Source organism: Centroberyx affinis, unplaced genomic scaffold, assembly GCF_046629955.1.
Source record: "Centroberyx affinis isolate AG114_WGS23_722 - 3 ecotype Tasmania unplaced genomic scaffold, CSIRO-AGI_Caff_v1 ptg005304l_1, whole genome shotgun sequence".
Taxonomy (NCBI): Eukaryota; Metazoa; Chordata; class Actinopteri; order Beryciformes; family Berycidae; genus Centroberyx; species Centroberyx affinis.
Genome location: NW_027282644.1, coordinates 191,148 through 218,534, shown reverse-complemented (window position 1 = coordinate 218,534; position 27,387 = coordinate 191,148). Strand labels below are relative to the sequence as shown.

Below are 27,387 nucleotides of genomic sequence, written 5' to 3'. Positions count from 1 at the left end.
AAAAAAAAAAAAAAAAAAATCCAAAAACCTGAACCATCCCTTTGACATTGAACCCACAACAATCCCCATTTATTCTTGCGCTTCTTTACTTCTGTCACCACAATATGTGCAATATGTGGATATGGATTTGAACAATATCTTTCTTGATTTATGCACTGTATGTGGGAGGATATGCGGATACAGATTTGTGCAATATCTTTCTTTCCTTCTAGATTTATGTGCTGCATATAGTGAGGAACATAGGATTTATAATGTTTGTGTTGATTTGTATGGGAGGGCAAAGTGTTCACTGTGATGACTGATCACTGTTATATGTCGCTAGGCCAAGTAACAGACGTTACTCTTCATTAGCTTTCTATCTATCTATCTATCTATCTATCTGTCTATCTATCTATCTATCTATGTAAGACTCGTTGAATCCTCCCTCCCCTCCACCAGAGCATCAGCTACTAAACAACATGACTGTCGAAGTGGACACCTAAAATAGAGCGCTGGCCAAAATAACAATGTCGTTTCACATGCTCTAATGCCAGTTGATCAATAGTAATTACCAACCTGTGGACCGGCTGGCGGAGCTCCTTAGGCCCCTGGGGGTTTTCGCTATAGACAGCTCCCAATCCAGTCCCAGGTAACTCCATAGGACAGACCTTTTAATTGCTTTGTTCACTGTGAGTAATTGAGGGTTGTAGCGTGTTTGCCACGAGGAGTGTGACTTCACTTGGCCTCCGTCTAATTAATCCCGTCACACAAGCCTTCTGCCTTTAATTTTCACTTTGCGCACGGCGTCGCGAGGTGCGAATACAACTGGAAATATAGGTTGGTAACTGTATACTGCATGCTGAGCCAGATGCACTGCAAATGCAACCATATGGACGGGGAGAGAAGGAGAGAGATTCTGTTTCTGTTTTTTTTTTTCCCTCTCTCGCTCAATGTGGGGGAACATATTGCCAGACATTTGAAGCATCTTCTTAGCACAGCGACTGTCCCTGCGCTCCGGTTTGATGTGATTTCTTGCTCGGCCCTAAAACAGACACATGAGCAGTGTATCAATATGGTCTCATTAGCATGCTGATTAATCATCTGGTTAATTACACAAATTTCATATAGGTTGATTATGCCTCCCCGACCTCTTGGTGCGAAGACATATAGAGTGCATGAGTAATTTAATTATTCTGATTGTCAGACTAGAAAGGAAAAAAACATTGCAATTATATGTAAAATCCCTATATTGTCTGCATTATCTGAATTAGGACAGTCAAGGATTGATTTCCCAGCAGGTCACCCATGCTACAAATGCATTGTAGTGTAAGACATAAATGGTGTATTTTAAACATTAGAGATACTGAGGGTTTCATGGTGATGAATCAATTCACATTTTTGGCCATGTGAAGCATTAGGAAACGTCCATGAAATGGCACCTACAGATTAGGGTAGACTGATATATCAGGGCCAATATTGACCATTCAATAAAAATCAGATATTGGCCACTCAATGTGACACACCGCTGATATGATGGAGCTGAAGATATGATCTTACTCGACCTGCTTCAGTGGTGTCAGTCTGTAGTGAAACCTGCCTCACCCTGCCTTAAGGAGCTGCTAACCCACCTAAGAATTTCATTAGCATGGGTTTTAATTGACAGTTTTAGTGCGTATGGCGGTCCTTTTCAGAGGCTTTTCCACGTAAACAAACTGGGAAAAACTGAATCTTTGCAATCATTTGGAATTTTTTAGCACATAAATGGACAATTTTAAATATACCAAATATCGGCTATCGTGAGCTTCAATCCAATTGTGGTCCAATCCAACATTGGTTCGACTTTAACCCGTTAAAGTTGAACCCTGGTACAACTTCAACTTTTTACTGCATGCTCCCCAAGATGAATTGTTAAAATAAAATCAAGTTTTCCTCACTTTTCAACTGTCACAAGGTCGGGTGGCTCGTTAGAGAGAGACACATACTGTAGATTATATTACAACATACATAACACTTTTTGTTCTACTGTAAAGTGTTCACGAAAGAATTGCCTGCGGTTCTGATGCAGCATGGTCAAACTTGAAATTAAGAAAGAAAGCTTTTATATTTAATGCCCCTCATACTTGGAATGAACTACAGTGTATCTTGAAGCTCATGTGTTTGATTATGAATTTTGTTTTATTTGAATGCAGTTGCTTTGATTGATGTTTTTCACTCGTTTTGTTTTTGTTTTGTAATTCGGCGCAATTGTAAATGAGGGTCCTGCCCTCCGAGATTTTAATAGATGCAAGATGAATGAAAGAAAGGGGATTTCTACAATGGAAACCACTGTATATCGCTGTTGTCATGTGAAAACCTTGTAACTCTGTTTTAACTTCAGTTGAATGGATCACATGTTTCTCTATGGGTTGAGGAAATGATGCAACCCTCAAGCAGATGAAACCCTTTCAAATCCCTGTTAGATAAACTCAGAAATGCACAGTGGTTGGACTAAAAACAAGGCTGATTTTCTTTGTTCCTGAAAGATTTTGGAGATATGAGTTTTTTCACCGGACAGCGACGATATGAGAAAAAAAAAAAAAAAAAACTAATCTGAGAGCCACCATGCCATTTCAAAGAGATCCAGGTATTGCCAGGTACTGCCCAAATCCCCACAGTTTTAATCCATTCTAATATTCAGCATTGCAACCTGTAATCTTCTCTGTCCTGTTACCTATGCTTGCAGCAGTGAAGCGGAGTGGGTGCTGCAGTGGGTGCTGTGGGTGCTGGCGTTGGCACTGCCAGGCATGGGTGGCCGTGCAACAGTATCTGCAGGCTGCCATCCTTCTGTTCGCAGAGCATCTGAAGAAAGCAAACTGCACTGTTGCTCACACTCCCCGATCCCGTTGTTGTCATTGGCCAGCAGCCACCAATAGTGAGCCAACTGAGTTAACAGACACTTCCGCTCGGCACATAAGGAACCATCTGTTTTAAAAGCTAGAAATAAATAAATAAAGAGCCCCCTCTCTGCCTCTCCCTCTCTCTCTCTCCCTCTCTCTATAGCACCACCCGCTTCCTCTCTCTCCCCCACTTTCTCCCTCTGCGATGCTGCTTCACTATACAGATCTCTGCTATTATCTTAGCCTCTCACTCTTCATCATTTGCAATCTACAGCTAGCTGCCAGAATTATTACTGCATTACTGTGAGTGTATTGAATTACTGCTGTCCAGTATTTGCCTTTGAAATTGTGCCACAATCACAAATCAACCAATATTTTATTTGAGGAAACTATTTTTTCCATCTGTTTGCCTGGTAAATAACAAAATTGTCTATTCGACTTCTGTATCTGCAGTACCTGTCTACTTTTAATGTGCCATCACAACAGTTGTCACATATACAAATGACATTCATAATATGTTGGGTCAAAATCAAGCAGCATAGTGAAGCCTGATGTTTGTAACATCTAGAAAAGCACGGTTGCGCGGTCGTCTTGGCTGTGCAGGCTCCTCAGACATGCCAGCTTGTAGCTAAATAAATATTGGCTGAGGGGCGTTTGAAAAAACATATTGTCCTGGCTCAGCACTCAATCCCCCTGCCCTCTGTTGCCAAAACAAGACGACGGGGGTCCAGAGCAGAACTTATCCTCACATGAGCGGTTTCGTAATGGTCAAACTCTCCGCCGCGGCCCGCTCGCACGCCCTTTGTCTCCGTCTTACAGGTCCTGGGATGTAAACGTATTTACACGGCTTCACGTCACGCGGCTGGCTCGCGGAGGATCCTGGAAGACTGCCATTTGCGCTATCACACTACGCCTTTGTTCTTCACGCGGTTAACGAGAAGAAGGGTGTACTTGTCCTGTGTGTTTTGCAAGTTTTGTGATATCCAGAGATATCTTTGTCGCTCCTATTTATGACATGTATTTTGAGATAGAGCCTTTAAATATGACTGTTTCCACACCGGGGTTTATTTTTCTGGCAGTGAATACCCTCTGTATGTTGACAATTGTTTGCTTGTTTTAGTCTGTATTTACTGTATGTGTTCTCATTTAACACTAGGAAGGCCAAGCTGTGGTCAAATGAGAGCTGTGTTGCATTTTAAATGTGAAAAAAAATCTCAGCCTTCAAAATGTCCCTCCATGACTTTTCCTAGAACCAGTTTCTGTGCAAACTAGTGTTGTTATTTTCCAAATCATGAAAGGAAATAGTAGTTATAACTTGACTTTCTCTTTGACCCCCCCCAAAATCCACTGGCGTCTCCAGTGTTAACTCATGTAAATCTACCGTTTCTGTAGTTTGTTATGATTGTTAAATGTATGGGGAAGCTCATCCACTTGCTGCTTGCTGCGTAAGGCTACTGAGCGCACATTTCTTTTTCTTTTCCCCAGCTTTCTTAACATTACTCTTCAAGGTGTGTGGAGGAATAGAATAACTTTAAGAAAGATATGACTAAAACATTACCACCTGCATTCAATTTAACCGGCGAACATCCCATGAATTCCAGTCTTAAAGAAATTAAGGTGTATCGTAACAAGTGCATTATTTAGTAGATTTGACATGGCTGCCACATATTCGTAGAGAGAATTAATACGCCTGTGGAAACTAAAGCAAGAAGAAATCTACTGATAATAATTAATTCTCGAGGCCTATTTCTAGTCCTCCTCTTAAGCCTATTTAAAGAGCATTAGGTATTATGAATGTGAGGTGGTCTAAATTTACCCCTGTAATATCTATCTTCATCTGACTACATTAGTATACTTTTCCAGGCTCTGCTAGCTCCTCACTCGCTATTTAAATCACATTACATGACTCTGAAATCCAGACTCATCTGTTTTTCTCTTTTTTTAACATCGCAGTTCGAGTCATTTTTTTTTTTTTTTTTCCCACCAGGATTAATCCCGCCATAAGGTTTACTGCAGCTGCGATCAAATTTACACACCTGAAAAATGTTTATCCCGAAAGAAAAAAAAACGACTGTGTATTTGCTAAACGGGTGAAAGGCGCCCGTAAGTGACTTCAAGAAATGAATTATGTATACGCTAAAGAGAACTCATTTGGGAATTAAGTAGGATAAGTAGCAGTCCATTTTGTGCCTGTTAGGGGCCTCTCAGAGCTGCAGCGGCTGCATTAGGGAGAGCTAATGGGCGCGGGGAGGGGGTGGCGAGGGGGTGGGTGGGTGGGTGGGTGGGTGGGTGTGGGTCGGGGTTGGGTGGGTGGGGGGAGGGTGTGGGGGTGGGGGTGGGGGGAGGTTGGGCCCTTTGCCGCCGAAGGTCTCCGGGCGCGGTGACAGATGGTCGGCCACCTCGCTGGGTGGCTGTGGCTACACGGTCTGTCGTGCGGCTGATCCGCGGCGTCGACAGCGTTAGCAGAGATCAAACGACATTGTGGAAGGTGAAGAGACGTGCGGCGGCGCCAGGCCTGACGCCGCGACACCCGGGGAAGAGGGAGACGGGGTGAGGGTTCCTGCGCCGATTTGGGTTTCTGTAGGGGCCGGTGCCAATACTGATATTTTTAGACTGAAGTCGCCGATAGCCAACGTTCAATATCTTTAATTTTGACTGTTTTCGTGCCAAAAAAAAAAAAAAGACAAATTGTTAGTGTTTCTCCCCAGGATTTGATTCCTGTCAGGGCGGAAAAGCCACTGAAACAACATTTAGACCATCATGTGACACTAAAACTCTCCACTGAAACCCAGACTAGGGTTAGACAGACATATGATTAGTTTTATTAAATGCTGGATATCACTCACTGTCATCCACTGCCGATATGATGAAGGTTCTTATGGAGGTCTTTAAAAACCTGTAGTGAAATTTTGTTTTCTTTGCAAATTTCATTTATTCATTTAATTTTTCCGTAATGTTTTTTTTGTTAATTCTTCACTGAAAGGCAGTAATGTATCCTAGAGTTTCCTCTAGACATTGAATAGGTGTGGTGGGTCTCTCTGCCTTAAAGAGCTGCTGACACTAAAAGACTTTCATCAGTCTGGGTTTCAGTGGAGAGTTTTAGTGTCCCGTGATGGTCTGAATGCTGTTTCAGAGGCTTTTCCACCCTGACATGAATACAATTCTGGGGAAATCACATGACATGATAATTTAAGGATATTGAACATCGGCACAAAATATCAGCTATCGGCAGCTTTAATCCTTACATATTGGTATTGGTATTGACTTTCAAAAACCCAAACTGGTCGAACCCTAACCCATACTAGTAAAATTATTTTAGTTGGGTTAGCAGCTCCTTAAGGAAAGGTGACCCAGCCTTTAAATGATTGTTACAACCCGGCTCAAGGAAGTAACAATGAGGGATCCATACGCCAACGTAAAAGTTAAAACAATAATTTATTACATAAACTAGGGGAAAGTAACTAAACAACAGAACAAAAGAGGTGTGGATAGGTGAGGAGGGAGAGAGCGACTGATGGTTGGAAAGCTTCTTTCAGGCCCAGGTGCTCTCCATCAGCCTCAACGACGACCCCGCCCACTGGGATCCTGCAAGACACACAGAGCTAGGAGAGCGGGGGGGGGGTCGTGAACTAATTTACATAGAACATAATTGGACAATAGTTAAAAAAATTAGGGAGGAACGTCCATCACAGCGACGGTTGGAAAACATGACCGGCCAATATCCGATAATCAATAAAAGGCCAATTTCTGCTCAGTATATCAGTCTAAGCCTGGAAGAGATGGCCGTGGCTGTCGGGGTTTGACAGACTCCAGTCTGAACGTACAAATCGACTGCAGAGCCGCGCGCTGGCAGGTAGTTTGCACCATGTGCTGAGTGTGAGTGTGTCCTGTCTGTCAGGAGGGTTTGTTAAACCTCACTTCCATAATAAAAGGAAGGGAAATCAAAAATATCATCACAGATAAACACACAGAGAAGACATAATCCATCCCTTTCTATGCAAGGGAAGGCTGTCGTGGAGAAGCGGGTCGAACCAACATCTACTCACTGATGTTGTTGATGCTGGAGAGGACAAGCTTTTATTAACAAGTGGGAAACAAAAAAAAACACTGGAATTGTTTGGTTTAAGTAGTGTACTGAGCAATGTGTGAAGTAAAGAATATGTAAAATGGCCGATGAAGCCTCTTATGTCCTTACACCGCTGTACTTTTATCTGTTTTCTTTCATCTTTTCTTTCCCTACCACACCAAAGCTGTAAATGAGGAATTGTCATAACCAACCACATTGTGCATATTCAACGCTGTGATATAAAAAACAAAACAATAAAAAGAGTTATTTGCAAATTGCAGATCTTCAAAACACTGTCTTGGAGGTAGAGTTTGCTCCATGACAGTACGATGGATGCACTGGACATACTGTAGTACACAATAACATTACATCACTCATCTAATGTATCAACATTTTGACAAAGACAGCAGAGGGAAAAAAAAAATGTCTTTACTAGTGTCTGTGAAACAATAGACATGATAAATCCCCATTCAAAACGAGCACGGCATCAATTCCACACCACCAGTGCCCCGCGGGCGCGGAGGATGGGCCCGTCAGCCGATTACCCCGTCTTACATTCCCGGTGATCGGATTAGACGATTCCCACAGTCTAGTCTGAAACTACTCCCGACCCGCAGCTCCGGAGAGCATCTCAATATCCAATTTCACAGCTTTCTAAACCTGGATCGGGGAGGCTATTTATTACTGTCATAGGGCTTTGTGTCGGGGGCCCTTTGTGTTTCATCCGCTCCGGAGCAGGAAGATGATCAACAAGAGAGCAAAGTGTAATGAGCGTGGACCGGTGGCGTTGCCTGCAACCCCCGAAACAGCAGCCTGCTAAATTAGACCGTGACGCTTGTTTCAGCAGTCAGCAGCTTCTCCGGGACCTTTGATCCACGCGCCGGAGTGGCTACTGCCGAAAACAATTATGACCACGGTGTGTGTGTGTGTGCTGCGGCATAGTGTAGTGTGTACAGTAATTGACAAAAAAAAAAAAAAACTTGGGGGACTTGGGGCTTAGAAAGAAAATGGATTTACCGGAAAGTTTTCTATCATAACTGAGAATTTTCAGAAGAAGCATACGGCTCACTAAGTGATTTTGGGCAGATGCAGCCTTAGTGCTGCTTGACTGGCCAAGCAATGGGTCAAAATAGAGCCTCCTAGACAATAAAGCCATTTACTACGGCGGTCTTAAACTGTACCAGCAGCTGTAATAGGGGCCTCCATTATAGAGGCTTTATAATTTCCCTGCTTTTTCCTCTTAGAGCCTCTGTTGTTCCTCTGAATTACCCCTGAATGATTTATGCTCACTGGTCTGGCCACTGATAGACCCTGGCAACACAGATAGAAACACACTTAGGGCTTTTTGGTGTGTAAACACACTGTATTAAAAGCCAACTTGTTTCAAACAGCCAAACACATTTGCTACAGTGGGGGCTGCTTGGTGTCATTTCACTTGTCAAATACCGCAGTGTCACAGCCAATCAGGGGGCTCCACGGGCAACACAAGCCATTTAACCTGAGCAAACACCGTGTGTCACGAAGCCTGAGGATGACTTAAGAGCCTGGGCAAACACTGGCGAGAGCCATCGGGCACGAATCAAGGCGGCCCGGGCGAGGACGAGCCACTCTCGTAATGGGTTTGTGATGACTCAAGATCGAACGGCCATCTGTTTGTTACAGTGGGGGAGGACCACAATTCACAGTTCAGATACACAGAATATTAGCGTGGCCGGTAGTGCAGAGGAGGGGAGGATTTGGCCAGTGGCACAGGATGTAAAGCGTATGTCCATAAATGGTAAATATCCTGATAGCTGAGGCCTGGACTCTCTGAACTGGGGCCAGATAATGGGATTTGCATGGTGATTTTCAGCTCAGACAACATGACGCCTCAGAGGTGTAAGACACGTAAACCTACTGCTGACCTTAAGACTCTTCCTGACACACAGGTGTAAAATATTGCAGCGCTGTTGCACTTTAGCGAGTCCCGTCGTTTCACCGACGACATGAAAGCTCACCACATATTTAAAACTCACAGGCGTTTGCATGGGATTTCAATGGCAGAGTTTGAATAAACCACAGTCATTTGTGTCCGGTCTGTAACCGTGAAGTTCATTTGAACAGCGAAAGTCAACCACAGCCTCGGAAACCAACCAGCTCCCTCACACCTGAGGAGAAGAGCCGGGGCAGGGAATATGTTTTTCCTGCTGGATGTGAAATTAGAAACGTGATTTAAAATTAGGGTACAATTTGTAAGGACTTACTTTAGCACATTATGTTGGTACAAATTGTACACAGATTATGTTGTTATGCTATTGTAAGTGCATTATGCATTAGGGAGATTCTGGAAATGCACATACAGAGTATTATTATGTACGTACAGCATTTTTCCACTGGTTAATACACAGGTAAATACCCTGGGATAAGGCCATTGTAAGTGGTTACCCAAATTAGAAGTGTCATTTATCATATTAAAAGCTTTAGCGCTATTCTCAATTTCGTATGTCGGATTAGATGTTGTTAAATGCATCAGGGAAGCAATCAGATGTATAAAGTTAAGGGGCAATTCCTCGCACTATAGACAATCAATAAAAAAAATCCAAGAGAGGGAACTGTAATGGGCTTGGCTTGTAACCTGCTCTGACAAATTAAGGCAAGCAGCGTTTTTTCATTACTTACACATCCGTTTTCATTTTTTCCATCAGTAGAACCAATTAAACAATGCTTCCTTAAATTAGTCATTGATTTTTAGCAATAGTGACACTTTACAGAAGGAAATAATAACTTTAAGGCAGTGTTACCTTTTTTTTTTTCATTACTGCCACTCTTGTAAGAGCATGAGAACAAAAGACAGAAACAATTCACCTACATGAAAAAATACTGCCTTAAATTAGTCATTGATTTTTCCTTAGGTGTCACTTTGGCTAAATGCTTTGTGGTTGGGAGTTTTCTCTCCGACCTGGAAATTGACAAGAGTCCATAATCTATTGCCCTTCAGCACACAGACACATATGCTTTATTTAAGTACGCAGTTTTCCGTTCCAATATGTAAATATACGGCCTACAACTAATCTTTTTTTTTTTCTGTCAAGGAAGAAGCGATAGGCGGTAAGATTGGCGGTGGAAATCACCACAAAATTGCATTTTCTGTTATACGCAAGCGATTACGATTCTGAACAAAAAAAACTTTTCACGTAATGAAGATTAATTGGAAACATCTGAAAAGTGTTGATAAGCTTGTTTTTCAGAACTATTTTATTACAGAATTTTTGCTATTGCCAATCCCATCCCAGACATGTATAGCTTGAGAACAAAACTCAGACAGACCAGATCTTTTTTAATGCTTGATTGAACAAAACAAAGAAAGATAAAAGACCAAATAAAAATGAGGAATCCAGAATAGCAGGCCATAGCTGCCGTACGTTTTTTTTTTTTTTTTTTTTCTTTTTTTTGAGACTACAAAATACACTTACAATTTGAAGCAGCAACAAATGTGCATTTACCTGATTATACAATGGAACACTATTTTTGTTATAACATGAATCTTTATCACATTATAAAACTCTAAATATTTCTTATACCTTTTACCAAAAAGCAACCCTATCAATGGCAATGCAATGGTTTAAGCAAAATATACACCTCGTGCTCACCTGTAACAAAACTGAAAAAAAAAAAAAAAAAAGACAAAATCTGGGGGAAATATTTGATTTTTATGTTTGATTTTTAGTTTTTTTTTGTCTGAGCCTATGAAATCTTTGATATCCTGGTTTATTTGGGGATGCAAATGATACTTTGAATATCTTGACTGATTGCTGTATCCACTCATGATATATCTGTACATACATTTTCACCTGTTCTTCATGGGAAACCGAACATCTGAATGAGAAATGACTGCTGCTCTGATGTACGTGTATTTCAAAATACAAAGGAAACTGCTGTTTACAGTATATTCAATGAATCAGTTATTTTACAGTGCCTGTACCTTTATTAATTATCCTAAATACAGGCCATTCACATATTATGCTGAAAAAACGTTTTTTCATCCATACAGTTCTTCAATACAATTCAATTTTGAGTGCATCCTCGTGTGCCAAAGTCTCATCTTACCAACCAAAGAGGTTCCTACCAGTACAGGTCAGTGGAGAGATGATCCAGTGGAGTTAACTGCGTTTACGTAATTACAGCAAAAAACACCTATTTGATGAGATCTACAGTATTAGTGGATGAGGGGCAGAGATTATTGACAGGTGCCATTTTAAAACCGGTGGCAAGGCAGTTCTTACTGTATTTCCATGGCAACTAAATGTCTCTTCATTATCACATTACTTTTTCAAGTCTATAATCATGTCACTTCACCATAAAAGTATCATTACAATACATTGCAGTATTCACTTAAATGAGTATGAAAGTACATGATGAGATGAGGACAAGCAAAACTAAAAAGGACAAAAGTGATCATCGGGACTCCTTCCATCGCTGCATGTGTAGAGGAGGCTGTTTCTTTTTCAATGAAAGTCTCAAGAAAATCATTGTCTATGAATCTGTCCTTGGGGCGACCATTAGCCGTTGAGTCCTGTCTCACCAGGGTGTTGCATGCTCAAAATTAAAAAAAACAAACAAACAAAACTAAACAAAACAAATCCCACATTAACATACAAACATAAACATCTGAAAAAAAAAAAAAAAGCCAACCACATAGCTAGCCCTGGCAGGTTAACACCGCGTCGTTCCTGTCCATAAAGTGCACTCTCCATCCTGCTGTACGGCTTGGACGTCAAAAAGACAAGAGCGAAAAGGGGGATTTGTGTGTGTGTGTGTGTGTGTGTGTGTGTGTGTGTGTGAGAGAGAGAGAGCGAGAGAGGGAGAGAGAGAGAGAGAGAGAGAGAGAGAGAGAGAGAGAGGGAGCTCCGCTGGATGTGTATGCTAAGTCTTATTCCCGGAGCGACTGTGAATGAGAGGATATGACAGTTTCAGGTGTAGTGAGCGGTCAGGGAGGAGGGGCTGGGCGGGGGGGAGGGGTGGAGGTGTGTGCGGGAAGGGGGGGGTGGGGGAGGGGGGCTGATGTTAATAAACGTAGCCCTCGCTGTAGGGGTGCGGCTGGCAGTAGGGCCCTTCCTGTACGTAGGCCATGTTCTCGTCAAAGTGCGACAGCGGCACGGTGTCCTCCTCGTTGATCTGCCGCTCCATGTCCGTCTTCAGCACCGGCCGCTGATTGTCGGGAAACGCCATGGAGAACAACGCCTCCGGGTCGCACACGAACTTGTAGACGTATCTCTCCCCCGCCACCTGGAGAGAGACGGGTGGAGTGAGGTGAGGAGAAAAAAAACTAAATTAATAAAAGTAGCAGATTGCAGTTTTAGACAAACATTTCTTGAAGGCTGAGCTGTTCTGGAACTAGAAATAATGGTTAAACCTCAGTGGGCGGAGCCAAAGAACCACATTGTTTTTTGGCTAAGTAATGTTGGACAGAAGCCCAGTGAAAAAGACAAGAGGTAAGAAGCTAATATTATGAAGACTAGTGCTTTTATACTAACTGAAAAAAATGCAATCTAGCCATAAGTTATCTAGGTTAGCTAGCTAGCGTAGCCGACCATCCAAGTTCAAACTAGCCATACTAGCCTTTAGCTATCTAGGTAAGCTAGTTAGCTAGCTGATGACCTTCCAACATCATGAAAACCATGGTCATGAATGAAATAAAAAAAAATTCAGTGCCATTAATTTTTTTTTATTTCTATCATAAGTTCCTTCTGTGTCATTCATGTTTGCCAGTTAGCTAACTTGCATTCTGAAAAAGTGTGGTTCTTTAGCTCCGCCCATTGAGGTTTAACTCAAATTATTTCTGCCTCTGAGAAACATTTGTATAACTAAAAATCAAATCTACATAAACATATAGGTACTGGGGAAACAGAGTGACACGTTCTCTTTAATTTTTTTTTTTTACCTTTTGCATGATTCCCTTCTCGTAGTAATAGCGCAACGATCGGCTGAGCTTGTCGTAGTTCATAGCCGGTCGATTCTTCTGTATTCCCCATCGACGTGCCACCTTTGCAAAACACACAGACATAAATTATGGAGTCAAACAGTAGGCAGACATAAAGGGAAATTACAGCAGAATGCCAAAAGTATTTACCACATTATCTTTTGTGCACATTTGCAAGACCTGTGAAAGAACACAGGCTCGCACAATCTACCCAATTTCCTGAGAAGAATGTCATGGCAGCTGAAATGTTAAACAAACCTTATTAATCCATATTTCCTAATAAGAATAATTAGAGTGCGTCCAGACTGGGCAGACCTGACCAGGGATGTGTTCATTAGGAGCTTGTCACACACCCAGCGGAGGAGGCAGCAGATGTTACAGCACCTGTCTACCAGACCACCCACCACCCGGCCTCGCAGTCCAAACCCACAGCCCCATGGCGCTCTCCTCACTTTCTCTTCTCTGCCATTCTGTGGTTTACCAACTACTCTATTCTGCTCTCTTTCCCCACTCTTTTCCCCTAGCCTTCTCGCTGTCTTCCCCTCTTTATCCACCTGTCTCTTTCTCTGAACCTGTACACTCAAAAATATAATAATAACCTTGGATCTCCTGTCTTTTCACGTGCTGATAGTCATTTTGCGTGCTACACCTGCCCGGTCCAAAGGCAAAAGATAGGAGCTAACGTTTGTCCTCGGCGCCCCAAAGCGAGTGCATTTGGTCACCTGATGGCATGAATGGGCCCCCCTGTTTGCTGCAGCTGGCCCATGCCGCTGAACACCGTTGGGCCGTGTGGACGGTTGCCAGGTACCCTTCTACCACCTCCTTTCTACCCCCCCCCCCCGCCCGCACCCTGCATTCTCCTTCATCCTCCATCAGCGTGCAGGAGTGACTGAGCCCTACTGTGTGTGATGTGGGGGCGCACAGACCCACGCTCTGTTTCCATTTCAAAAGGCCCAACCGTCAACATGGGTTATATTTTTAGGAACATGTTCTTTGAAATATTTAGCAGGGCTGGCCCGCTCACTGGCCATGGAGGTGATTTGGTTGGGTGACAGTTTTTTTTTTTTTGCATGTGGCCGAGTGCAAGAAAAAAATAAATACATCTTGGCCTCTTTGTAGGTTCTTGAAGCGAGTCTTAGAGGCCTGGTCTGACCACTTCAAGAGCAGAGAACATTTCACTTCAAATGATGACCTCTGTCGCTGTCTGAACGTATCAAGAAAACTGTTTTTCTTCCTCAAGTACTCGCAAAAATTCAGCTGCAACGTACTACAAATACTATCCACACTTCCACCATGCACTGGAACACATTTAATGACGTTTCACTGAGATTCTCACCTCCTCTGGTTCGATGAGTTTGAACTCCATGCCGCGGCCGGTCCAGGCGATGAAGTGGGAGTTGGACGGGTCGTCCAGCAGCGCCACCAAGAACTGCCAGAGCTGCAGGGAGCCTCTGCGCTGGTACGACGGGCCCTCGCGGTACAGGCCGGACTCCTGCTTGATGTCACCTACAGGACACATAGCGGACAATTGTATGATGTTTCAAAAAGCTTTGTGCTGTTTAACGAAACAGAAAGCACACGTAGGCAGGACTTACCTTCGACCTTTTCGGGGACCACGCAGGTATCATCGTAGAAATGCCTCGCCACTTTGTCAAACATACAACCTAGGGGGGGGGGGGGAAGTAAAAAGGAGTGATTGGTATAATATTCGGCAAATACCCAAAATGCACCATGACAACATTCACACGTATCATCGGTATCATCGGTGGTACCTTCAGTCCTGTTAGTGTGAGCCAGATAGCCGTCTTGCCGTAAGTAGACAGAATGGCAGCTAGGCACTTCAGCTGAAAGCCAGGCAAGAATGGGAGAGTGGGTGTTAAAGGGCCCGAAGGCAGCATTAAGAACACTATCTCAGTTATCTGAGAGCAGTCAAAGCCTGTTCACTCAATGCACCACTGGCTCTGATTAAAGAATATGTCCTCCAGCGCCAGCATCGCAATGGCTCCCAGCCACAGGCGAGCTCACTATATCACACTACTAATACACACTCCGAGCGTCTAAACACAGAGGAAGATTTACTACCGCATAAAACACGACGCTTGTATGGAAACATAGTGGGGCAAGTTGACATGATGTAAGTTTTTTCATAATGTGAGTGTTCAAGACAAAGCTTCTGCACACTCACACCCATGGTGTTTTCAGATCAAAATTACATAGATGTGAAGGTGTCAATTTTACTTTTACTTTTCATGAGCTATTGTTTAATTCCTGCATGGTAGCCAAACATATAGCCAAATGAGCAGTGGCAAAATTTAAGTTTCTGATAAAAATACGCTGTGTACAAAGTGTACAAAAAATTGGGAGTACCTTCCTAATATTGAGTTTCACCCCCTTCTTCTTCTCTTCTCACTTCTCTTAGGCTTAAAATTCCTTCTTTAACACATACTTTTATATTTCATCTCCTTCATCTACATCATGGATTTAACAGGTGAAATCCATAAGCGAACAAAGGTTTTACCTAAATTCACCCGGTCAGTCACTTTCAGGAATAGTTGGTGTTCCGAATAATTTGTACACACAAAATAATTTCTCGTACGAATCTTAATGCCTTTCACTTGGCATCAGCTACTTGGTGATTTATATCACGAGCTGATTTGGCTTGTTTAGGTTTAATTAGATGTGTCCAATCAAATAATTGTCAGTCGTCTGAAAAGTACTTACACTTTTGTACGGAAGCCCATATTTACTAGTTTGCTTTACAACACTGTCCAATTGAACTTCCATTGACTGTGCATGTTAGAACCTCCCATAACACAGGCATCACAGGCATGGCTTGTGATCAAAATGGCCAAACGGGTTACAAAGTGAATGTTCAATAAACAGACTAAGGCCCTTCATTTAGGCCCATAAACATTTCTCTGAACTTCATCAAAGTAATGGGCTTGTAGAGGAAATTACTGCTAATGAAATTACCAGCTCCCCTCCCATCCTCTGCAACAGGCCTGCTCCAGTCAACAAGCTCCACAGTGACTGCTAATAAATTCACCCTAATACTCAATCTTATACAGAACTGTACACAACATTAGTAAGGTTTCTTGCCTTGGACCATGGACCAAAAAATACCTTCTACCACCCTCTTCTATTTATATTTCTTTCACTAGTACTTTTTTCATAGGAATGCAGTCAGTGTATTCTGACTATGACCCTTACACTCTATTATTGGTTGCTTATAATGATGATGATCTACAAATTGAAGCTTATCCTACTGTTGCACTCATTGTGAGGCAGTTAAATGTCTAAAATGTAAATGGACCATTCATGAAACATAGTGCTGTTGATGGACTACAGGGAAATAAGAAGACTTTTTTTCACTGACGCCCATGTATTTTCAAAATTACCCAATGGTGTTTTAATAGGTTTCAAGAGCCAAGAGGCCCTGAAACTCAGTCAACACATCAATGACCAAGTAAACCTCGCACTGGAAAGTGAGAAAAACACCAAAATTGCAGTTGCCTGGCTTTTCCATGACAGCAGTGGTAGAAAACTGCAAAGCTGCCGTTGGGGGGGAAAAAAAGAGCTCATGTAACAGAGAGTGGGTAGACCCAAAGGAGGCCCGCGGTGTTTTTCTTGAAATCATCGCCATGGGAAGTGGCTGAGGAGACGCTGCTTTTCTCCTTGACTGGTCACACAGATTCTACTCCAACTCTGCCTCTCCCGGGTCCTGTTTGTCCGTCTTGTGAATGAACCCAGCAGTCCGGCGTATGTTCATTCATGTCCCGATGTAGCCTCAGGCCCCGCAGAGGCCCCCCGGCTGATGATTAGGTCCCTTTACTCACTCGCTAAGGGGAACGGACAAGCGTGGGAGGACGGATTCTGGATTGTGACCAGGCATAACCCCCCTCTTTTCTATTAGAGCACCACAGGAAATGGAGACCGGCGCAGACACCCGGCTCAACCAGATCCCCTGCCCTAATAATGGGCAAACTCAATAAACGCCAACCCCCTCCTCCGCCTTCTCCCATTCCTGAAATGATAACGCTCTGGCAGCAAAAAGAAACGGACGCTGTAGCAATTTTATGGTATTTCATCGCTACCGTAAAAAGACTTCTCATCACATTACTTACCAGTTATCAGGGTAACACGTCCACACACACACACACACTCCCACACACACATTTTTTTAGAAAATTCTCACCTGAGTCGTAGGTGAAATCCCTCGGCTCCTGCTTGATCATCATGGAGGCGGGGTACGCGTGGGGCAGCGGCGCCCCCACCATGGCCGGGTGTTCGAACAGGGGGTCGGGGTACTCCTGCTTGAAGCCTTGAGGAGGGAAGGGGATGTTGGGCTCCGACATCTGCCTGTGGTACATGGGCCGCCCGTCCCGAGCCATCGTCGGCGGGGAGGGGAACGAGTGGCACGGCTCTGAGAGCTGACGCCGAAATCTGAGGAGGACAACCAATCAGTGGATTAGTTATCACTCACACAGAAAGAAGCACAAACATATTTATACAAGAAAAATGTTACCTTTAATTGATACGGTCTAAATCACGCCTGGGTTGACTAGCATTTGCAAATTATTTTTAGTGTCTAACCTGCTTGGAGTGCCAAATGACTGGACTTTGTTGCTGAGGGCAAAACAATGAGTGCCAAGTTTAAACAATCAAGAAAGTATTTTAAAGATTGCAGATTACTTGACACTGTCTGACTTGTCTGACCTAAATAAAACAAATTCAACAATTTGAAGAGTAAACAGGAATAGCTGAATAGAGAGCCTCAAAATAACCAGTGCTCAAATATCCAGCAGTGACGCACCTGTTTTTTATGCAAGTCATGACTGCCTTGTAAAAAAAAAACTTCACCTTGTCTGCTGGGTGCTTATTTCGTTACCTAGCACTTCTTTATCATACATGAATATTCTTGGCACACAGGAGTATTTGTTATATCAGTTGTCAAGCCACTGTGGCTTTGAATCTTGCATTCATTAGTACTGATTGCATATAATGATGGTGATATAATAAGCGGTTTGCAGTTTTAGACATTTCTCAGAGGAAGAGCTGCTCTGCAGGCAGAAATAATCTCATTGGTTGAGTTAAACCTGAATGGGCGGAGCCAAAAAAGAAAGAAAAACATTTTTTTTCTGGTCAAGTAACATTTGATTGAAGCCCAGTGAAAAAGGCAAGAGGTAAGAGAGGAGGAAGCTAATATTATGAAGACTAGCACTCTGCTACTAACTGAAAAATTGTAATCCAGCCATACTAAGTTAGCTAGGTTAGCTAGTTAGCCTAGCTGACCTTCCAAGTTCAAACTAGCTATACTAGCCTATAGCTCTAGGTAAGCTAGTTAGCTAGCCTACTGGCCAAGATAATGAATGCCATGGTTATAAATGAATGGAAAAGACAAGTCATTGATGTTTCTATTTCTATTTTGACCAGAGTTCCTTCTTTGCCATTCAACTTTGCCAGTTAGCTCACTTGTGCTCCATAAAAATATTTTTTTGGCCCCGCCCATCGAGGTTTAACTCAGCCAATGAGGTTATTTCTGCCTCCAGAGCAGCTCTGCCTCTGCCTGAGAAATGTTTGTACAACTAAAACTCCAATCTGCATCTCGCACTGTAAAGTTACTCTACTGTTGACCTCGTTGTAAGCTGATCTGGACACGAGCGTCAGCTAAATGCCCTGAATGTAAATGTGATGTAAATGTAAAAGGCTGCGGGTTTTCGTACCTGTGGTCCATAGAGTAGGCGTTGTCAGGGAGAGGCTGCGAGGGCGGGCCGTGGGCGTAGGTCCTGTCTGGCTTGGGGGTCGGGGCTGCCGTGGGCGAGGCATGGTGGAGCGGGGACACAGGGGTGCTACAAGGGGGCGTCACTGGGCTGGAGGGCTTCATTCCTGTAGGCTGCTTCTGCTCATAGGCACTGTGGGGCAGAGAGGGGGCAAGAGGCAGGAGTCAAAGGTTGGACATCATCAGTCAATGGCACTATTACTGTTCAGGGTTTGATTCCCCCTGGGGTCGTCCATGCTGAAAATGTACTCATGATACTGTGAGGGGCTTTTAATGAAATGGTTTATGTTATGTTATGTCATACTTGTGTTGGAATATAACTTTTTCGATACACTCATGTACAGAGCATCGGATGCTGTGGCTGATACGGTATCAATGTTATTTGCATTTGTCCTTTTCAAATACACACTGGGTGTACAAAACAATACGACCACCTGCTCTTTCCATGAAATAGACTGACCAGGTGAATCCAGGTCATAGATTATGGAGTTCACTTATCAAATCTTTAATCTCAGAAGAGGAGATGTACTGTAGATGAAGGGGAGCAAAGAGATTAAAGAAAGATTTTTATGCCTGGGAAAGGCATCTCAATATTAGCAACCTGTCTGTGGAAATACAAATTTGCACACTCTGTATCTTTTTTAAAAGCACAGATGAAAACTCATTTTTACAAAGTAAAATTTAAGTGATAGCTTGTTTTTGCACCCCTGTAGTAGCATTGGCAATTTGGTTTCTTTTTGAGAGTAGCCTACAATATGGTTTCTGAATGAAAGTGAAAGAGAGCTATTAGTGTTGATAGTCTTCCCTTTACTATAGCTGATTGTTTGTTGACATGTTTTGTTGCTCTTTATTTTACATGCAGCTTTGTGTACTTTGGTAAGAATAGTGCTATATTATCATTATCAATATTATTATTATTATTAACTTCTATTCACCGCACATTCATCCTTCCACAGTGTAATTTCATTATCAGATCATCATCATCAAGTGACTGCTGCGTAGTTTCAGTGGATATGATGGTGAATGTCACACCTCCTTTTCACGTACATTGTAATTTGATGGAAAGCGCAGCATGCCAAATGTGAGACTTTGCCTCTTTTGTCCCCTGTATGCATCTGAGCAGATGTCACCAGGTGAGCGAATGAATCACACACATGATTCACTACTTACGAAAGACTGCTTCAAGATGGCTCTCTACATACAAGGTCATTATACAAGCATGCAAGGAGAATGAATGTCATGTATTACAAATCAAATCAATTCAAGATTGAGTGTAACTAAGCAACACTCCTGTGCCACAGACCCCTTACGTTCGTCTGAAAAAAGGATTCACCGAACATGACTGCACTTGTTACAGGGTGCTTTGGATTTACTTTAGAAATATCAGATGCCTCCAGTTTCTGGTGCATCTAATTTGAAATACTTAGCACAGCGTTTACAAAAATCATTTTATTCAGAAAAACTACAAATTTAACATAATGTAGAACTGAACAGTGCTTTTGAAAAATGCTATATATCCCGTTTGAAAAAAAAAGAAACATTAAAAGTTTTATAATTTTGTCAATCAAGGACTAAAATCACGAACTTTAAAAAGTACTAAGTAATTTATTTCAGTTTTGTGCTAATAATCATTTTCTAAAAGTAGGTGTAAAAGTGGATATATAATTTTGGAATAAAACTCTTTTACTTGCACTTTTTCTGCTGGTTAAAAACAGAATGTGGAGCCAAATATTGATGAAACATTGGCTGATACACAGCAAAAAAAAGTACCACTTCTTCTAATGCTGGCCTCGTTCTAATGGAGTGCTATCAATCACTTTGAAAGAGTAGGTGTCACTTTTTTTTCAAATGGTGGATATGTCATTTTTTCCAAATAATTTTAAAGTGGTCAGTTCGTGTCGTGCGGTGCCCACCTGACGTTGTACAGGCACTTCTCTCCATACTGGAGTTTGAAGGGCCGTTCCTGACTACAGTTGGAGCTCAGCTCTGAACACGGGCTGTGCGGCTCCCTCTTGATCTTCAGCTGCAGTCCGTGGAAAGCCACTGCACCAGGTGAGGAGGAGAGATTGAGAGAAACCCATTTAGACGTTGAATAATGAGGATAATCACACTTTATTAAATAATCAATAGTAGGGTTCGACCGATATGGGTTTTGAAAGCCGGTGCCAATAACAATATTTTTGTATTGAAGGTGCCAATAACTACTATCTTTAAATTTGACTATTTTCATGACAAAAGTGTTTCCTGCAGAATTCTATTCTTGTCAGGGTGGAAAAGCCCCAGAAACAGCATTTAGACCATCATGTGACACTAAAACTCTCCACTGAAACCCATAGTAATTAAATTATTTTAGTGTTGGCAGCTATTTATGACAGGATGACACACCCTACCGATTCAACGACCCTGGGATACGTTACTGCCTAAGAACTTCCATCATCGACTTGACATGATATTTAACAAAAGGCCAAAATCAGCAATATATATATTGGTACAACCCTTTCCCCAAACTGGAAAACAGACATGTTTCAGTAAAGATCAATCTGTCAAAACACTGGCAGCTCCCAGGTGTGAATGTGTGTAACTGTATGGATGTGAATCAGGGCATCGCTGAAAAAAAGTGTGCATGCTCAGTAAACCCTCCCTTGATAAATAAAGGTTAAAAAAAATATTGGCAAACATGGCAGCTATAAAATAATGCCAACCCCTCCTCCCTATGCTGGCCGTCCTACACATGTCTGACATCTCAGGCCATCAGTCACACCAACAACTCACTTCAAATCTCATTTGTATGGTATCTTCCAGAAGGGGAGTCTGTTAGTGAAATATGGCAATCATAAAACTGGGGGTGCGCTGGGCTTCTCTAAATGCTTTATCTGCTTTCAGCTGGCTGTCAATACATCCCAGACGATAACAACATTGCTCATTGATCTGAAGGGGCCTGCGCTCTCTACCTATGGCCCCACAGTGAGCTCCGGTGCATCTGAGAGGCTGTTAAGTGCCTGATCAGTCCTGATTAACATCCCATCATCTTGAGTCATGATCAACGCTAATCCAATTGGCTGCGCTTCTGACGAAAACCCAGTCAGTCAGAATGAAGTCAGGCTCGGGTTGCCTCGCGAATCACCGTCTCACCGCGACTACACAGAAAGACGTGCGCAGCGGTGAGGCTATCCCACAGCGCTCTGTCGGACCCCGCTGATGCCCGGGGAGAGGGCCGGTCGCGGTTGAAGGGGATGGGTTCTGACTGATGTTACAGACAGGATGGGAGTCGGCCTTTCCTCGCCGAGTAAAAAACAAAGCAACCAGAAATTATGAATGGATGAAGGAAATCCATCAACTCCTCGTCCAACCAAAGCACAAACATTCAGACATTTGATGAACCAAAAGATTCAAGCTTGTGGTTTTGGTTGGGGGAATATTTGCTGGTGGGAATATTTTTCTTTCAAACAGCCCCATATCCACGGGACTGTGAGGAAGCGTTTAAGGTCTAAAGAGCTGAGAGAGGAGGATGTTTTGGGGAGTTTTCTCACGGCTGACTGACAGCTGCCGTACGAGCAGGGGTCGATCTGCCAACACCCCATCTGACGCCCCAGCCGGGCCCCTGGGGGCCGGGCCACACGGGCCCGGCAGGACAAAGCGCAGGGGTTGTTCGCAGCCCTCGCTGGGGGCCTGACCTTTCCGGGTCATCGATCGGAGGTCAAAGAGACACTTCCTGAGGGGAGACCTTTGACGACGCTGAGCGCTGCTTGCAGACGCGGGAGAGCCTCGTTAAAGGCTCACGCAGTCGAAACAATAACTTCGTTTTGCCTATCAAGATCAGAATCAGGAGCGCTTTAATCGTCAAGCACAATAAACGCACAGGAATCTGCCTTGCTGACACTAATACAAGAGCTAATCCACTGACTTATCAGAGGTTTCAATCCGCCTGCAGGTCTCTTGATGCATTCCTTTTCTTCGTTTTACACTGAATAAATGTAAGCCTGTGCGCTATTTCACTTGCATGTTAAATGTAAGTGAGTTATTTGTATAAAACCCTGTATTTAACTAAGCGCCACATGAGCTACAGTATTAACAATGGCTTCACCTGGGCTGAAACAGAGGGCCTTAAAATAGAGATGGAAATGTCACAATAGATTTCGTCAGTGGGGTGCCAAGGTACACAAATCAATAGCGAAGGCATTGCCCCTAACTAAAACAGATACTTCCTTTTTAGTCCAGAATGTCATGCCCATCACTGCTTGATTGCTCTCATTATCTACATATTGATTAACCAAGATGGTAGGGTGTTTAAAAGAAGAGGCAGTTAGAACAATTACTGGGTCTATTTTGAATGCAAATGTTTTTTTTTCTGTGCTATTAACTCAAATATTCTGTAATTTTCTTTGGCCTTCAATGTAGAGATTCAATAGCAAACTTTACCTAAAATTGAACAATTACAAATTACAACAACAAATTATTTCTTTTTTTTTTTGTTCTTTTTGCCTTTTCATCTTGGGTGTAATATTTTAATTTTAGCTGCTAAGCATTTTTATGCCAATCATTCATACTGGGAATTATCAAAAAGCCCTCAGGACCAGCAATTGTGTATGCTGAGCTACAAATTGTGTGTTTTGGCAGAATCAAAGCCTACGTTTGGCAGATATTTCTCCAGTCCATTCATGAAAAAATACAGGTCTTTTGGCAGCAGCGAAAAACCTTCCATTCCATTTTCACCTACTGTAGGTGCTCGCCTTTCCTGTTAAATGTTAGAGGCTCAGATCTGCTGGTTACGTGTGGCCTCATTTTACACCTCCTCTACTCCTTCATTCCCTGCTAAGTTATGCTAATGGTAAGCATCTGTGTTGGAGTTCAAGACAAAGAAAATTCTCCTTCATCGTCACAGCCTGAGGACACATTAGCTTGGAGACTCAGCTCAGATGCTGCTTCTGTGTTAAAAGGACGGAGAGCGCTAAGTCGGTATTGAGAAAAGAACTGCCACGGCTTGTGAAGAGGTGAGAAATTTCAGGATTGTAGATGAAAATATAAAATAATACTTGAAGAATAGCAAAGAGGAAAAATAAAATCTCGCACCTGCCTTCCGGTACACCTCGATACTTTTTTTTTCTACCCAACACTTTCTCTCAGAGAGTTCTTTCTCTCCTTTCTCAATATAGACCTTGACACCGTCCATCCTTTCTCCGTTTACCTCTCTTCCGCTCTCTCTGGCTGTCTGAGGTGGAAAGATTACCAAAATATCCAACTAAAGTAGAAGCAGTGTTACATTGCTGAAATTTTATTAAAGCAAAGTAAAATTACTGGTGTAAAAATCTACTTAAAAGTAAAAAGTAGCTAATTCAAAATGTTCTCTGAGTAAGTTACAGTACTTCAAAATAACAGACATTTTTAGGCTACCTATGATCGTTTCCCATGCAATGTAAAAAGGACGATAGTTCAACACGTGATATTACACATTTTTATAGACTGAAGCTGAGCGGCCGGAAAATAAGATTCTGAAATTGATATCATTATTCAACCGGTGATAAAAAAACGAAACTAAAAAAAAGCCATCCCCATTAGTCAATATGTTTCTTTTGCTACTAGCTAGCAAGGTTAGCAAACTAGCTAGACAACAACCAGGCTAACACAAACCAATAATACTGCAGCTGGATGGCTTTTTGGCTAATGCTAACTAAGCTACTCTCATTAACATTTGCTTGAACAAGTTTAAAATTTACAATCAACTAGAAACATTTCTGATGCTTATGGAGAGTGACAGAAGTTATACGCTACTCTGTGATGGATGCAATTTAAAATGTAGCAAAGTACAATACTACAGGCAAAATATTCTTCAGTAAAAGTAAAATTACTGACTTACTCAAAAAGGTACACAAAAAAGCTACTCAATTACAGTAAAAATGAGTAAATGCAATTTATTACTACCACCATTACTACCACTGGCTGTCCATCCCTTTGCCTCTCTCCTCTCTTTAGATACAACCTGATACTTCTTCTATAATTCTCTCCATCTCTGTCTCTCCCTCTCTCTCCCCCTGTCTCTCTGTCTCTGTCTCTCTCTCTCTCTCTCTCTGTCCGTCTCTCCATCTCTCGGCTCGGTGAAACCCATATGGGAGAGCTGCCGGCTGGGATGCCTGCTCGAGCGCCCAACCACGGTGCCCTCACCCTCCCACCATCTGTTAGTGCCTCTCCAGTCTGCTGCAGGTTGCCAACAGGACAATTCAGATGGTCAGCAGTCTCCGGCTACAGCGGCCACCCGCCCCGGCTACCTCTGAAGGACGAGGGGACAGTCCCGGTGACCTCTGGTTCTCTGCTGCACCGCACCGGTCCACCATCTTGGATTTTTGGGGTAGGCATCCCACACCAAGGGTCAGGGCTATGGGGGATAGGCTGCCATACGGCTGCTGAGTTCACTGCTTCAGGACTCAGAAGTCTTAACAATACTCAACTTCAATGAATGAAACATTTTTGGGGGGGTATAATATTTAAAGGACAGGAGTGAGGATGACGCATAACTGTTTTTATAGAACACCCTTGCTATCACAGTCTGTTAAATTCAAGCTCTTGGTTGAATATTTGTACAAAATGGGCTACATTAAATAAAAATCAACTTATCAATAATAATCTTTATCCAAACACAGTTACAAAGCGGTTTCCGAAGGCTTACAAAAAAATATAAAACCAACAGCAAAAGCACTAGAAGCGAGGTAAGAAATCAAAATAAGATGACAAAAAATAAAAATCATATAATCAATAAAAGCAAGGTAAGAGTCGTAAAAGGAAGATAAAAAAAAAAAAAAAAAAAGGTTCTTACATAAAAGCAAGTCTGTAAAAATAATTTTAAGAGGTGATTTAAAAGATGATGGAAATTTAGCCAGCCTGAGCTCTATCCACAGTCTGGGATTTGTGCTGAAGTCAAAAAAACAATCACCTCTGGTTTTTAATCTAGACAATAGGAAGCCAATAGGAAGCTGCCTGAAGACTGCAGGCTGCGATCCGGCTCACATGGGGTTAAAAAGCCTGTGATATAGCTTGATGCCAGACCCATCCATGCCTTCATCTTATTCTTAATATCTATAGTGTTACCCGTGATCAGTACAATCTTAAAATCAGTCCAGAAACGAACACGTAACCAAGGCAAAGACGCTAAAATCAGGGTGGCGTGATCTTGTCTTTTTGTTCCAGTAAGAATCCTATACCGGCTGCGTTTTTGCACAACTTGGTTGAATAGTTAAAGGGCATTAAGGACAGGAGAAGAAGACTCAGGCTGTGGACATGCAGTTTTGTTGCTTTCTCACAGTTGCACGGGCCGTTTGGCTCATCTAAAAGACATGTGCTAGCACCGGGTCCCACTGAGCTCCACTCACTCCATTTCTGTCCCCACCTTGGCACTACCTCCTCCAGAAGTGGACGGTGCCAAGTCCCCAGCCCCGTGTGCTTTCACCGTGCACGACCAGGTGAACTGCTACTAACTACCACATCCTAACTACTGTGCCAGTGTATCATCAATTCACGACAGGCGACAGAAAAATGCATCAAATTCTCAGAAATATTCTTAAAAAAAGAATTTACTCTTTGGGGGGGGGGGGGTTAAAATGCGCAAGGAAAGAGAGGGAAAAAAAACATGCTTTATTTCATGTCGTAAAATGCTCTGCTAACACTAGAAAGGCAAATGAAGTTTGGGGGTGTAAGAAAAGGCCAACAAGCCTTCAACTGAGTAAGAACTACCTATTTCCTTGAATGATTTAGAAAATCTAGCACATTTAAAAAGCGGGTCTAGGACAGGTCATGGAGGAGCATTTTGAAAGCTGAGAAATTTCAAAACAGCCATCGGTCGACGCCAGTTTGGCCTTCCCAGTGTTAAAAATATCACTTCAACTGCCTGAAAATCAGCCACAATATTTTGATGTTTCCTTATGCAAATAAATCACGGTGCAATAATATCTCGGTGGTGGTAGAGGGCTACAGAGGCAGGAGAGAGAGTAAGAGAGAGAGAGAGAGAGAGAGAGAGAGAGAGAGAGAGAGAGAGAGAGAGAGATACCCCCCCCCCCCCACCTCCACCCCCCCCCCCCCACAATGCACCTGTCTGCCTACCCGCAAGACTACTGCAGCTCTCCAGAGAGCACATGTGCGAGCAAAGGTGAGGGTACTGAGAGACACGGAAAAACACACGCCGCCACGTGCGCTCTCACCGAGTACAAACACACGAGTCGAAACGAGTGAAAAAACACTGACGTTCACACACACACACACACACACACACACACACACAACACATGCACAAACACATAGAGAAAAGTGATGTAGTCTCTTACTCACAGTTTTCAGTCTGGAAGTCTGGAACAAACTGCTCGTCATTGTCGGGAACTTGAGCTGAAGACATAAGCAGAGAAGAAGAAAGGAAAAGATTGTTTCTTGATGTTGATGGACAATGCTGCATTGATCACAGCTCTCTACAGGCCAATACCCTGCTCTGGCAAACAGCCTCCTGGGATATTAAGTTGGCCTATCCCGTCATTGTTGTCAGTTAAAGACCACAGAGCTGCAAAAAAAAATTTTTTTTTAAAGGAATCAAGGAAAGAATTGCTTGTTTTTTCTGTATTTTTGACAATATGCAGTTTGATTTAAATAGGTTTTAACAGCCTCATGGGTCATGAGACTCATTCCACACTTAAATGACCATGTGAACATTTAATTCAAGTATGAAAAACACCTAAGTTACAGAACTGGCAAT

General features: G+C 42.7%; 1 protein-coding gene across 3 annotated transcripts; it reads right to left on the bottom strand.

Annotated features, from left to right (window-relative positions):
* Positions 1–11,964: 11,964 nt before the first annotated feature.
* Positions 11,965–27,036, bottom strand: etv1 (ETS variant transcription factor 1). 3 transcript variants are annotated; one of them, XM_071546534.1, is made up of 9 exons: positions 26,973–27,036; positions 20,573–20,702; positions 18,604–18,792; positions 17,076–17,323; positions 14,653–14,724; positions 14,476–14,544; positions 14,217–14,386; positions 12,842–12,943; positions 11,965–12,186 (listed from the first exon to the last, which is right to left on the bottom strand). In XM_071546534.1, exons 1-9 carry the CDS (start codon positions 27,034–27,036, stop codon positions 11,965–11,967), a joined length of 1,266 nt encoding a protein of 421 aa, XP_071402635.1. The 3 variants fall into 3 exon arrangements, with proteins under 3 accessions (XP_071402635.1, XP_071402636.1, XP_071402637.1); XM_071546535.1 differs by lacking the exon at positions 14,653–14,724; XM_071546536.1 differs by lacking the exon at positions 18,604–18,792.
* Between the last annotated feature and the right edge of the window lie 351 nt (positions 27,037–27,387).

Coding starts and splice junctions, on each gene's coding strand:
- etv1 (XM_071546534.1), bottom strand. CDS start 27,036: ATGTCTTCAGCTCAAGTTCCCGACAATGACGAGCAGTTTGTTCCAGAC. Junction 18,793..20,572: donor AAGTGCCTGTACAACGTCAG/GTGGGCACCGCA, acceptor TCTGCCCCACAG/TGCCTATGAGCAGAAGCAGC. Junction 12,944..14,216: donor AACTCATCGAACCAGAGGAG/GTGAGAATCTCA, acceptor TGTTTTGCAAAG/GTGGCACGTCGATGGGGAAT.